The sequence below is a fragment of the Ruditapes philippinarum genome, unplaced genomic scaffold (genome assembly GCF_026571515.1).
Source record: "Ruditapes philippinarum isolate M1 unplaced genomic scaffold, ASM2657151v2 ctg3543_1_1_1_1, whole genome shotgun sequence".
Lineage (NCBI taxonomy): Eukaryota > Metazoa > Mollusca > Bivalvia > Venerida > Veneridae > Ruditapes > Ruditapes philippinarum.
Window position 1 is genome coordinate 21,678 of NW_026856253.1, and position 15,330 is coordinate 37,007.

The 15,330-nt window shown below is 33.5% G+C and overlaps 1 protein-coding gene across 1 annotated transcript; it reads left to right on the top strand.

Annotated features, from left to right (window-relative positions):
* Positions 1–1,021: 1,021 nt before the first annotated feature.
* Positions 1,022–13,820, top strand: LOC132745972 (plasminogen-like). The gene is made up of 5 exons (XM_060735006.1): positions 1,022–1,683; positions 2,166–2,245; positions 10,523–10,628; positions 12,086–12,337; positions 13,442–13,820. Exons 1-5 carry the CDS (start codon positions 1,221–1,223, stop codon positions 13,651–13,653), a joined length of 1,113 nt encoding a protein of 370 aa, XP_060590989.1. The 5' UTR covers positions 1,022–1,220; the 3' UTR covers positions 13,654–13,820.
* Positions 13,821–15,330: the final 1,510 nt, after the last annotated feature.

Here is a 15,330-nt window from a genome sequence, read left to right on the forward strand (position 1 = left end):
AGCCCTGGGGTCAAAACTGGCCCTGCTCCAGGGTTGTCATTGTTTTTAACAGTATGTGTTAGTAAAAACTTTAAAAAATCTTCTTTAAAAAAACCAATATGCTAGAGCTTTGATGTTTAGCATGAATCATCTTCTAATGGATGTCTTCCAAGTTTGTTCAAATAAAAGCCCTTGGGTTAAAACTGGCCCTGCAGGGGGGGGGGGGTATATACAGGTGAGCAACCTCAGAGCCATCATGGCCCTCTTATTTAATTATCTACCTTTATTATACATGTACTTAATTATGCTTGTCCAGAGAAATACTGGAAAAGAGTTGATGAAATTTGATTAAACTTTTACACAGCGAAAATAATCAAGTGAAAGAAAGTGTTTTTTCAAATAACCCTAATTTTTGTGTCGCCTTGAAAAGGTGATGATGGACCTACACGTACATGTAACCTAAATATTATATTTAACATGTGTGTCATAGAATAATTGTATCAACTACTGTTCATTTACTGAATTGAGCACTTTATATTTATCAACCGGCAACACCCTTCACTCATTGAATTATCTGCCCCGAAATAGAAAAAATAGTTATTTGATCCTTCATACGTCCCAACTGCAGTGCCTTCAGCACTTTGATTCCAAGACCAATGGTTTTGTCCTCTTTTTTGTATAACGTGATCTATTTAAGATAATATTTTTGGATAGTCAGTGCAAAATTTCCCCTTTTTAATTTTTGTATACGTTGTTACTGACAACCACAACATTAAATTTTAAATCTTTAACATATGTTTGACATAACTGAAAAAAAATTGATAAATATTGACAATCAAAATTTAACTTATGTTTCAGTTATATAATTATATAGAACAACAGGACCAAATATATTTCCATACCTATACTCATTTCATCTTGATCTCACTAGTGGTTATGCATTCGACATCTAATAATTTTACACATTTTTTACTTCATCTTAGACACTGCTGCTTTAAACAAAATAGAACATACGAACATATAAAAAAGAACGATCATTAAGTAGAGTTTATATTTTACAACAGAAAATCGTGCATCTTGATAACTGAGTGCGTTAACACGCGTGCGCGTTGTATATATACGAGTAGGTTTTAATTCTTTGAATGTGTTGGTGTGAATGAGTAAGTACTTGATAGTGCGTATATATACATACACTTCTAAATAATCTTGTATTTTTGAGATTTGTGTAACATTCTGTTACAATGGAAGAAACTTCACTGGATTATTCTCTTTTAAAAACAAGTCAGGAAGAAAACTTGAACACATCTTCACCTGCCTTAAATTACAAAAACCGGATATCAATGCAAAAATCGACTTTCTATGTCGTATTGCTCAGTGTTTCTATTTTGCTCATTGGAAGTGGAATTCTCGTGTATCTACTGTCGAATAAGAATAGCACTTGCCGATGTATTATTCCAGACGGATGTTTTATTAATGCGAGACTAAATTCCTCGCTGAACCTTTTATCCGGAGCTACAATGCCACATTTGCAGACGACATATTCTCGTGAACAGACGACAAATTCTCAGAATCTCACGTTGCCTTCATTCACGACGAATTTTCAAAATACTACTTCTGCTGTAACTACGCCGAAGGAATCAGTGCATGTTGGAACAAGTTCGGCGACAACTTCGCCTCCACTAAACACAACAACAGAAGTACAAGGTTTGAACTTTGTGCGTTTAGCATTTTATTTTCCGATAGATTAATTAAAACAGTCAACACGGCTATAGATCTGATGCATAAAGTACTATAATTCATGGCAAGCAGTGATTTTATTTAGCGGGAAAATCACTGTTTCGGATGTATAATTTCTTAACAACATAGATTTCTACTAGGTAAACACTGTACATGAGTTTGATCTAAACGTAAATCTTGCACTGGTATTTACGTCGCAGAATTTTAAAAACCTAGTTCATGTCTACATTATCATAATTAAACCAGAATGTTTTGGTTATTTTGAGTCTATCAATATGGTTCAGTAGCTTACAATAATAATCTAATTTGTAATAGGGGCCTACTTTAATAAATATTTTGAAAGTATTTTACAAGCTGAAACATGAAACAACATGCGAAAAAAGGGTCTAATACTTATTCTAATATCTACATCGAAAGTGTCGTCTGAATACATTTCATTCTAATTATAGATTGTCCTGACAACTGGATTTCATATGGACAGTCGTGTTATTTCATCAGTAACCAATCGGCAAGCTGGATAGATGCGATGGTAAGTGAAATAGTGTGATCATTTTCAAGTAAGCCTCCAGATTCATGCTAATTTTCATGAAAAAATTGAGAATGTATTTAAAAATAAACAAGAAGTATCTTTTAAAACGATACTCGGCCGAAGTAAATCTGTTTAACAAAATTAGGTTGTTTCCAATACAAAAAGAAATGCCAGCAACGTATGCATAACAATGCCATGATACTTATTTCGTGTAGCTATTAAGAAAATACCCATTTTGTAAACATTGAAATCAAATGATATCATATTTATATTGATGATTTTTCAATGAGGAACAACTTCTTTTTAAGGCGTCGCTTTTACTTGTTATACATTTGACTTTTGTAATCATTTACAAATTAACCTAAACATTAAATAAAGTTTCCTTTTAAAAGGAAAGGCTTGCACAGTGTTGTGCCTTCATCCCAACCCTTTAAAAAAATTTTTTTTGTTTCAATTTATTATCACAATTTTTTTGAATTACGGTATTTGTATATCATAAAGGGTTTATTTAGTTTTCTTTTTTTTTTTTTTTTTTTTTTTTGAAAAACGAATATTTTTTTGTCAAAACGATTTGAAATCTATTCTCTATTGTATAAAACTAACAAGTGTGCACATTTCATTTCCCCTTTTTCGCAGAGAAATCATTCGTTTGCTTTATAGACAAGTAAATGCACTAAAATACTTCGTTACGTGGTACCAATTAATAAGCTTGTATCAACTACATATGAACTATATGTTACACGATCACAAATACGTATATCAGCACGTGGCAAGGTTAATGATATGCATGGGCTATTTTTTAGATTACCTCACCAAGAAGTTGAATTGCGTTCAGTAGATCTAAATATAACTCGATCATAAGCAGGACCACCCTTTGAAGACGGAATACTACCTCAGTCACCATTCTCTATTGTATAAAACTAATACAGACAAAAAAAAAAAACAATTATAAAAGAAACTAACTTTTGCGTCTTGAAAAACAATTGAAACGGAACAATTTCGTTTATAATTTATTACGGTTTAAACCGATAAATCGAGTAAAAATAGAAATCCTATTTATATAAACAAACTGGGATTACCGAAGTAACTAAAATAGCTTAGATTTCCGTAATATTACTTCGTCTGATTCCGCAGTATGATGGAATCGCCCGAATTGTCACGATTGCAATCGGAACTACATCGGCTATTATCATTAATCCGAAGAGTGACGGAAAAGGCCGAAAAGTTGCGATTGGCACGATTGCATCTGGTTTCCCGTTCAATCATGCACCAACAGATGTAAGCAGGAAACCACCTAACCGGAACAAGTTTTCCAAATGAAATGGCTTGCAGCCGTGGCTGCAAGCCAAAAAACCAATCCTCATTGGCGTCATTGCTGTATATTTTACTTTAGAACCATCCTCCACACTTTATTTTATAGTGGCAAAACTATCCCTTACATTTTATCATATTTAAGCTATTCTTAAAATGATATCTTAGAATGGTAAGAACTATCCATCACATCTCATTTTAGAATGGTTAGAACTGTCCCTTACACTTTATTTTAGATTAACCAATGATTTCACTGATTTCTCTTTGTTATTTTGAAATGACCAATGAAAATTCTTCTTATATTCAGTTCTTCCCTGTTAGTTTTACAGGAAGTCAAACCGATAATAGACGACTTCTATGGAGGCTATTCGTTGCCAAAAATCCAGCCTTGTTGATCTGAGTTGATCAGTTTGTTAACGGACAAAATATAATTGTATTTCTTTGTATGTAAACTACGATTTAACATTGTAAACATGTATTTCAACAAAATACATTTTGTTAAACGACAAAACATTAACTGTTTTTCTGAAAGTAGCAATACTAAGTGTTCATCATAACATGCGGAATACTCATTGTTTGTGTAAACGCCGACAAAACAGAAGTTACTTTCTCAGCTTTACTTTGTCAAACCATCATGGTTCAGATCAGCAGGAGTTCAAAGAAGCTCTGCCCATTTTCCCGCCCACTACATCATCGTTAATAAACGTATTTATCCGCTCATTTTCGGTATTTACCGTCATTGACAAGAAGGAAACAAAAACACGCACCGGCGGAGTTTCCGTTTAACACACCTTTTAGGTGTTTAGCTATTCACCAAACATAATTCACTTGCATGATTTCCATTCCATGCCTTTATTCAATCAACATCAGCGGACTTTAAATGATTATAGGCATGTAAGTTTTGAAACGTTGTAGATATCACATTTCCTAGAAAAAAGAAGAAGAAAAAAAAACCTCCTTACCAGGTTACTTACTGTCTGAGGTTAAATATTTTCAAGGAAGTAATAACTATTGATAAGACCAGGTACGTATTATGTTAATATATATACCTGATAAGACTATATTCAACGACAAATAAATTTTACTGAGGGGATTCCAATTTTAATAGGAATAAGTAACATTGACAGTTATGCTGCTACCTTACCACTTTCAAATTTTCAAGAGAGATTTCGATACGAATAAATACTAATACAGACCAAATTCTGGCTGTTGTCTTTCTTAGTAGTAGCATTTACTAGTAACCTTAATTCTAGTGTATAGCTGCGCAAGAAAAAAAACTTTTTACAATAGTAAAATTAAAACCAAATTGGTATATACCCTTTCGTACATAACTTTTTATTTTTACCATACTGTACAGATATATTTCCCCATTTTTACCATTTTTTTGTCCAAAGGTATGTATGTTGATTATCAATTTATGTATACCTTGTTTATTTTATCTCTAAGAAGGCCATCAATTACAAAACTTAATAGATATTATGTGTAGTACTTCATGTACATAAGAATAGTTCTTTGCTTTTGATCAGAGAGACAGCAAGTCTATAGGTAACAGCTATTGACAGCATGTATACATAGATCTTAGAGCTGTCATTGATTCAGTACAATGCATAAAAGAAGACCTTAACCTACGTCAACCAGCTTACATATATTTAATAATAAAAGGCTAATTCACATCATATGACTCAAAATATCTCCCAATGGAGGTAAAACGAGATTCTAGGATACACTTCAACATAAAAATGAGACAAATTCACAAGTTTTTGGTTATACAACGGAATTATTGATAGTAACCTTTGAATAGTTCCATAGCTATACACATGGTAAAACATTTGGCGTTTTCTACAACCCAATATAGTCCTTTAAAGAAAGATGGCACAGGTTTACTGTTCATTTCTCTTTATTCGTGTTGCCAAAAGTGACTTCCATGTATCGCATTCTAGTAATGTTTACTGAATGTAAAAGTCATGCTATCGAATACTACCGTTATAACGTTTGAAGGCACAAAATTCTGTCGATAAAAGGGAATGTGGTTTGTGTCGTTATATATGGGAAACATTCCCTTATGTTAATTCACCAACTTTAGTTTTTGCATATTATTATGCTCATTATCAGTATAAACGTTGTTACATTGTTACAATAATTATTAACCAATTTCGCATAACTTAAATATCCTGTGCTAGAATACGTTTTAACAATCAAAGTCAACTGTAATACAGTTGATGTATGTGAAATTTATAACAGTTTTATATCATTTGTAATATTTTGTACCAGCAAGAGTTACCTCTCTTTATATTCTGCTTTCGTGAAAATTGGCTCTGACTATTAATTTTCGTCTATTTCCGTGATAATTCCATATATGGAAGTTGCAAAATCGTTTACAAATGTTAATCGCGTTAGAATGTAAAAGGAAAGTGTGGTGTTGTCAACCTGAGAGTGTTAACTGGTGAAACGTCATGATGCACAGCAATAAACGTGTTGTGTACGTTCTATTGTTAACATTTCTACATGTCACAAATTTGAAGTAATACATTTCTAAATACAGTTTGCAACTTAGCTAAGTTGCAAGTAAACAACTTCCATTTTATCAAATCGAGATAATCAAAACGCATAATACCAGTGCAGTATGTAACTCTCGGATCGACAATTAGATTTTTACTAATCTGTTTAGTAGAACCGATGTATGCATTGTCAAGTTTCAAAGGCTGGATTTTTGGCAACGAATAGCCTCCATAGACTTCGGCTGAAATATTTCACCTGTTCAAAGAAAGTAATTCGAATACTGCAATCGGCACTTACAAATTACAATACACGCACATTACCATGCAGAAAGGTCAAAATATACAAAAATAGCCCTTACTGCGTTACTAACACAGTAGAGATATCGTGATAAATACTGCAAAGTCAGTCTTAAATCGGACGTAACATATGTAAACAATAACACGAATCTTGAATCTTTTTACCTTTCTTAAAAAACATGTACACGGGGGAGGAAGTGTTACACGAAGGATGGAGTTCTTATGATAACTTGTTTGGAGTTCTTATGATAACTGTCACGGAGTTCCTGGAAAACGTTACGGATTTCTGTGGAAAACTTTTCTATATACTTGGAGAAATCGCGTAAAAAATGGTTATTTTTAACTTTAAATGGGGAGTTTGAGGTGCTAAATTTTACTTTGATAATTAAGCTTGCCCTACATATTGTATTATGTTTCATAAAAAATCTTTTAGTCCATATTTCGTCGCTGTTTAAAAAAAATCTGGTAGTTTTGAGAAAAATTACCAAATTACTTGCTAATTCGTACATATTGACCTTTTCATTTGTGATCTTCTTCGTTGCTTTACATAATCACCTAATTATAGTGGAGAGTTGCAAACATAAAGCCCGGGCTAATAAATGTATACCCGATTTTTCAAATGTTACGGAGTTCTTGTGATAACTCAAAATATGTCCTGGAGTTCTTATGATATCTTTTGTTACTGCCAGTGTGTTTTATTGTGCTTAATTACGACACGTTTATGCGTAGTTAATTACTCAATAAGTAAGTAAATCATTATGAAGCATAGTGCGCTTATCATTTGCACAAACATTTGGTTATGTAACGTTGGTTTTGATCGTGTTTTAGTTCCTAATTAAATTTGTGCGAAATCATATTGGCATTATAAAACCCAACGAATGCACTAAATGTTTCTGTGTATACTGTTCGTCAACAAAAGTTTTATGTCATAAGTTTCCGCAAATGCAACATTGAGGCCATGTGGCAAAATTAAAACACGGTCATTCAATATATCTGGAGAAGACATGTGTACAGTCTACATAGGATAAACAGGTGCTAAGCTATCTTCAGGAACGACCGCCTACGTGGTCGAGGGGTTTGAGTCGATGACTTCTAATCCAGTTACCTCTCTGGCGTGGGTTCGATCCCCGGGAGATGCTTTGGTAGTTTAGCACGAAGGAATGTAGTCTAGTACTGGTGTAACTCTCCAGGAACGATGGTCAGGAAACTACCCGTCCATATGACTGAAATACTGTTGGGAAAAGGCGTAAAATGAAACAAACAAAACAAACAAAAAATCTTCAGGAAAACCTGAATCAGCGGTCACCTGTATTCAGCAGTAACATGGCTTAAACCGCCAAGGAAAAATTGTTTAAAAACTTACACTTTTTTTCTCTCAGTTACATGTTTTTAAGCAACCGCCTTTCTAAAGCAGACATTAAGTAGTTGGGCTTCCCTCAAGAAGCGGCTAAGTAAATTGTATCATTATATACCATGTATCGTATATAAAACCCCAGTCACACTAGAGCTTACGATTACTTGCGACCACCGGCGATTGTAAAACTGGCGATCATCAGCGATTGTCTGCGACCAAAAACCATTTTTGCACAGATAAATTTACTTTTGCGAGTATCGTAAGACAAGTCATCATTGACAATCGCACGACAGGTCATAAGTAAACGTACGATGGTCTCAAGATTGCCTGGGATTACTTACGACTACCCGTGACATAACATGCGATCAACTACAACTTGTCGTACGACCATCACACGATTACTAAAAGACTACTTAAGATTATCAGTGACTAGTGGCAATTTGTAAAGACTGTCGTAAGATTTATCGGCGCACTTTCCGAACGACCATCGTGCGACAGCCTTAAGACCTTTTAAGATCACTAGCGACCTGTTTGATCGCAAGGAGGTTTTTGTGCAAGCTCAAAAACCTCTCTACGACTGAAATTGGTCGTGGGACCTAAATAAGATAACCTGCGACTGTCAAAGATCACCGATGACCGTCGTAAGACGTTTTAAAGATTGTCCGCGACCAGAGGTCACTGGTGATCGTGAACTGGTCTTCACTGGTCGTAAGCTCTAATGTGACTGGGGCTTAACCGGGATATCTTTCACACCCCATGCACCCCGAAATGTATGATCTTTTTATGCATAAAAAATCAACCGATTACTACCGATCTCTTCGACAGATTTGCACGTGCCCTACGGGTTCGAGCGAAAGAAGTTCGACAATATATTTTTGTAATCAATTACAGCAAAAGTTGTTGCAAAATTTCCACTAGGACTCCAACTTTGTAAAGAAAATGTATGCAGTAATTTTCCGAAATATGGAAATTGCTGTACGTCACGTGATGCTACATTGGATTTTAATAGAGAAAGGAACAAGGTCGATAAACGGCATGAACCTTACGGTGACTCACATATCTTATTGAAGACCTTACTTTCTATCGTCATATTCATTGTCATAGAACTTTATACGTTTCTATGACAAAAACCGATACCTTTTAGAAATTGAAATACCCGTTGAATACATAAAGACGCACCCACCTCATTAAATTTAGATAAAGGTAGTGCGTACTACCTCTTATTTTGCTGAAAACCATTTACATGCATACCGATAGCATAGTTACTTAATTAATGTTCTTTAAAACTGCCAGGAATAATGTATATATGACGAAATCATGCTTGAGTATTAAATTCAAAGCGTATTTTTATCCTGTAAGTAAATGCTCTACATCAAGTATGTTTACAGTCATTCCAATAAAATAAAAAAAAAAACACACACACACACAAAAAGATCAAAACAAACACAAAAAACACAAGAAACGGAGGTAAGAAAAATATCTCTTGAACTGAAAAACACGATCAAAACCAACGTTTATATAACCAAATTTTTGTGCAAATGATAAGCGTACTATGCTTCATAATGATTTACACACTTATTGACTAATAAAATACGCTTAAACGTGCCGTGATTAAGCACAAAAACACACTGGCAGTAACAAAAGTTATCATAAGAACTCCAGGACATTTTTTGAGTTATCACAAGAACTCCGTAACATTTGAAAAATCGGGTATAAATTTATAAGCCCGGGCTTTATGTTTGCAACTCTCCACTATAATTAGGTGATTATGTAAAGCAACGAAGAAGATCACAAATGAAAAGGTCAATATGTACGAATTAGCAAGTAATTTGGTAATTTTTCTCAAAACTACCAGATTTTTTAAAAAAAGGCGACAAAATATGGACTAAAATTTTTTCTAAAACGAAATACAATATGTAGGGCAAGCTTAATTATCAAAGTTAAATTTAGCACCTCAAACTCCCCATTTAAAGTTAAAAATAACCATTTTTTACGCGATTTCTCCAAGTATATAGAAAAGTTTTCCACAGAAATCCGTAACGTTTTCCAGGAACTCCGTGACAGTTATCATAAGAACTCCAAACAAGTTATCATAAGAACTCCATCCTTCGTGTAACACTTCCTCCCCCGTGATGTAGTAGTACATTTTTATCATGTTTGATTTTCTTGAACTAGTTTGGCTCTTCTCGAGGCATGCAGCTTTTAATATATAATTATCAATTATTATTATTATCATTATTATTATTATTATTATTATTATTATATTATTATTATTATTATTATTAATATTATTATGGTAGATCAGTGATGTAATAAAGGTCAAGTAGTAAGTTTGAAGAGCATGTCCGAAGGACTGCCTGTGTCTTTTGTGAGCTATAAAAAAACAATTTTCCTCCCCTAGCGTTTATGTCTTCCCTGTATTAAGAATTATAAGCAGTTATAAGAAGTCACTTCAAGTTCCGGTTGTTCACGTTTCACGATAATTATCATTTTCCCCGAAATGGAAATCTTACTGATTCATCTTTTTCCCTGACATTGGATTCTTTGTGAGGTCATGATGTCCGAAATGATTGATAAATACTTAAAATAGTGTAATGTTTAAGAAAATTTTGTTTTAGAGCTAAGTTTTAGGCTTTGAAAGATTCATATTAACTAGCTAAATGATTGGGTTTGAAGTGCCTGCTCGTATAGCGAGCATAGCTTTAACGCAAGTAGCATCCAAACTATGATGGTTTTGAAAAATTTGGCCGGATGTTCACTTCACAATCGCTTTGATGCTTTACCTTAATCATATGATTTAAAACATGTTTGTTTCAGATTCGATGTCAAAAACTGAACGGTTACCTTGCCGAGATTACATCTGCTGACGAAGATCAGTTCCTGAAACACCATATTGAAACACGTGACAGACAAAACAGTAGAGGTATGTCACACTTGTTTTAGTAAATTGTAATATGATCACGAGCGGCTGCATTATATAAATTGCGAAACCAGTAAATATTTTTTCACTTCGATATGAGATTTAAAGCTTTTTCTTGAAAAAGAAAACACATTTTATTTTGTACATAATATTAAAACTTTCGGCACTTTCCATGGAAGCACGTTAAGAAGGTGACGTCATATGCTTAAAGCTACGCGAACGCTATATAGCGTTCATTGCCGTCATGGACTTGAAATACACACTATAAATATTGGTGCGTAGGTTGCCTAACCTTTTGCAAAATTATATCACTCATATTTGTGATATACTGTGAATTGTATGTATTTTAATTCAATCGAGTATTCTACTTGTTAACTCGAAATAGAATAAAATAATAATTATTGTAATTGAGAATTATAAATGATCAAAAGGGCGTAAATAATAGGCTTTTACTGAAAGGTCTGTAAAACCAAAATAAATAAAAAATAACATCAAAGTGTACAATGCATGTATTTGTTACGTCAAAAACGAGTTAATTGTTTACATATATGTATTCATCTCTATAAGGAGTTTTAAAGGCTTTATTTATTGCTCTGCATAATACTGGCAATTGTTGGAACCACACAAATAAGTAAGATAAATAAAAGGATGAATAATTTTGAAAAGCCTTATGATATGATTAGAACAAACTATATAGTCATAGCATTATTGCAATTCCGGCTACGGCCTGAAAAGCATATGGGGGGGGGGGGGGGGTTAAAAGGAAATCACATACAGACTAGCAAAAATAGACTTACTCAGAAATAAAAAAAATATTTTGGGGTTTTCCCAGCCAATACAAGTAACAGCTTCGAAAATAAGCCAGTAGTACACGGTAAGTTTGCTTGTACCCCACATTTGCCGAGTTCCGGATTACATCTATTACCATGTAAAATGCCCACAATCTAAAATTAGGCTTCCAAAATCAAATTAAAGATTGACGTTATTGTTTTATGTCTGTCTCATTTATACTATTTCTTTTAGCTTTATTAGAAAACGTAAAAAAATAGAATATTTCATTCGCCACTTTAAACAATTATTTAAACGAACAGCGCCTTCTTGTCAAAGTCACAATATATGCTTTTGATTGAATTAATTGGTGGTCATCACCTTATTATACGGTGAAAGGTCACGGCCACAATACGAAATATGGACAAAAACTATTACTCGATAAAGGCCAAGTTAGCCATTGTTATGAAAATGTTGAATATACCAAATTTCAAATGTTACCAAATTTAAAAAGTAACCCAATTTCAACAATAACCAAATTTCAATAGTTACACAATTTCAACAGTAACCAAATTTGAATTGTAACCAAATTTCAACAGCAACACAATTTCAACAGTAATCAAATTTCAACAGTAACCAAATTAAAAAAGTAACAAAAATTAAAAAGTAACAAAATCCTGGTAATATTTCAGAATGCTTCAGTACCTCCTCAAATCAATATAGAGGCACTACAACTACGACGTACGACGGGCACACGTGTCAGCGCTGGGATTCACAAACTCCCCACAAACATACACGAAATCAACCCAACAAGTTTCCAGAGAGATCTGTGGCAAATGCTGCTAACTATTGTCGAGATCCCGACGGAGAAGGGTTACCATGGTGTTACACAACAGACCCAAAATTCAGGTGGCAGTATTGTGGCATTTACGAGTGTCCAGGTGGTAAGTGGCTGTTAGATAATATACTTTAACAAATGAAAAGGAGACAGTGGGACTTGGAAGAAAACCCTCGCTTTCCCCCTTCATTCAAATACAAATTAATGAAAATTTATTTATTATTTCAGACCTTATGAAATGTGCATGACCAATGCACTTTCAGCGTTTGCACCACCTAATGTTCTAATAGAACTAATTACTAGCTCCAATCACTTCAATTTAGCCTCCTTTTTAGTCCAAAAGTCCATATCAAATCCATATCGCATCCCATTAGCCCCGTTTTTATTTCCAGAGTCCAAAAAGGCTATATCAAATCCACATCTCACTGAATTCAGCCTCTTTTTCATTTTTAAGTTCTTCAACATCTTTATCAAATACATGTTATCCTCCGTCTAGCCTCGTTTTAATTTTTTTTGAGCGTCCAAAATTCGATATCAAATCCTAATTGTTATCGAAGTTACAAAGTTCTGTGAAAGTGTAAAACAATGTTAGTATGAGATGAGCATTATACATTGCTGAAAACAATAATTGTTCTATTTGACAATCACATAAATGTCAAAACTATATTGGACGAGGCGTGAACTGAGTCTAATATAAGTTTTTCCGATGTGTATACGACTTCAGTATTGTACTCAAAAATGTATTATAACCTCATATTATTTCTCATTCTTGTTTTAATTTTCAGAGTCCAAAAGATCTGTATTAGATGCATATTGTACCCTTTCTAGTATCGTTTTCATTTTTAGGATTTAAAAACGTCATATAAATTCCGTTCTTGTATTTCAGGTAACAATTTTCAGTCAAATTGTCCGAAAATGGTGGTGTGAAATGTAGAGGCCAATATACATTGTTGAGAACAATTCTGATTATTTATCATATATACATAGTTGCAAAACCTATATCAGACTCGAGTTGCGTCCAATATAGGTTTAACAGCTGTGTACTCATCCTATAAAATTTAAACTTAAGTATCGTACTCAACACTATAAATTAACCTAATGATACTAACCTAATGGTACTGACAATTGTCTAATATCAATCAAGAACGCATCATATATGAAGGCATAATATACTTATATATCTATCTTTAACACGGTTGTTTCCTTCCAGGGAACTACTGGGCCGGAATGGTCGTGCTGGAAGATGTCTGGAAATGGATCCAAACGGAGACTGAACTTGATCAAGGTTACACTAACTGGTCTCTAACTAAACAATACTGGGGTCTTTGCGGGGCATTAATTTCGGACTTAAAATATCAATGGAAGAGAAGCAAATGTTCACATACGGCAATGTACATTTGCGAACAGACGAAATATCAATAAGACAGTTGTCGTCTGTTTCAGAACGCTTCGTGAAATCAGACATTAATTGAACGCAGAACGCAGAACAATGCTGCCAGCGTTCTTTGCCGTAAAATGGAACTATTTTACAACAAACAATTCATGATCATTTGATATATTTTGTACAAATACATTATATTATAATCTTTGCTGGGGTATGTGCATACGCATGTAGTTAAAAACAGCATGAAATCTCCAGTTCAAATAGGGATAATAATTTAAACATTTATGTCTTGACATAATTTAAGGCTTTAGATATTTACAAAATTCTTCTTGATTTGATTTTGCAAAACTAGAAATTTCTAGAAACTCTTCACAAATTATGTGATGGCATATCCTGTTCAAATTTAAAAGTAGTGTAACTATAAATGTTGATTTTTTTTAGCGTCATCATAGTTTATTTGGACTCATACCATGGCCAAATATTGACCTATATTAATGTAAAGAGCAAAGCTATATTGTAGAGATTAGTATCTTTTAAACTTTATGGACTTATACTCACTCTTCTACTAAAATTAGTTGAAGTTTTTGCTGATGTTTTTCATGTTGAAGGGCATGCTCTAGAAAAGCGAATCTCAACTTAGCATAGGGAAAACTTTGTTTTCATGTTTTCTATGAAGAATGTGGAGATTCATAAAATTTGTCAAGGTTCAGAACTGTTCACTATTTATATGAGAAGGTGTGTAAGTTATCAGCCTCTGTCGGTAGAGCCTCGAAAAAGTATTCCGAGGGTCCCGGGTTTGAGTCTCGTTCAGGCTGTACCTGTAAAAACAAAGTTAATAACGTATCTGGTAAAACTCATAAATGGTCGTTATAAACTTAGATCATATAGAGTTTTCAAACATGATAATGATACAGAAATGTATGTCTCTACAAGTAATATTCCTGCTTAACACAGATCCCCTCTGGCTAAAATCAGATACGGTGTTGCGCCTATATGTTTAGAATCGGGGACGATATGAAAAAATGCCCGTTAATTCTAGACTATGTCCTATTTGTAAAAATGCAGTTGAAACGAAAAAACATGTCTTATAGAATTTCTGCATATGAAACCATAAGAAGTAGTTTATATGAAGAAGCTGTTAAAATTAATCATGAGTTTCACGATTGGAATGATGATCAAAAATTTGAATTAGTTCTAACGATATTGTTAGAGAAAGTTGCTTAAACCTGTTCTCAATATTAAATATGAGATCGAACCTTCCGTACAGTTAGTTTTTTTAGAATAGACTTTTTCAAGTATATTTGCTTCATTTTATTAACATGTTACTTTTAGTATTTATAATGTTTGCTATTTTTAAAGCCAATGCCAAGTAATATCTGATAATACCCATATACCCTGAAACATTCGTGTTCTTTATTTGATCATATCCTATACATCTCTTTTCTTACCTAGTCATGTCATGTAGATTTATTTTCTTTATTTTCATATACTGTACAATTCATGACTGTTCTTACATGGTCACATCATGCTTTACTTGTACCATCCTATACATTAATGTTATTACATAGTCACGTCCCTTACAAACAATGTTCTTGGTCACGTCTATACATCTATGTTCTTACTTGTAATATCCTATACATTAATGTTATTACATAGTCACGTCCCTTACAAACATGTTCTTGGTCACGTCCTATACATTTATGTTCTTACTTGCA

What these genes read in the sequence shown, in the direction of transcription:
- LOC132745972 (XM_060735006.1), top strand. Translation starts at nt 1,221, where the DNA reads ATGGAAGAAACTTCACTGGATTATTCTCTTTTAAAAACAAGTCAGGAA. An exon ending in TGACAGACAAAACAGTAGAG is followed by an intron (nt 10,629 to 12,085) that starts GTATGTCACACT and finishes GTAATATTTCAG; the next exon opens with AATGCTTCAGTACCTCCTCA. An exon ending in CATTTACGAGTGTCCAGGTG is followed by an intron (nt 12,338 to 13,441) that starts GTAAGTGGCTGT and finishes GTTTCCTTCCAG; the next exon opens with GGAACTACTGGGCCGGAATG.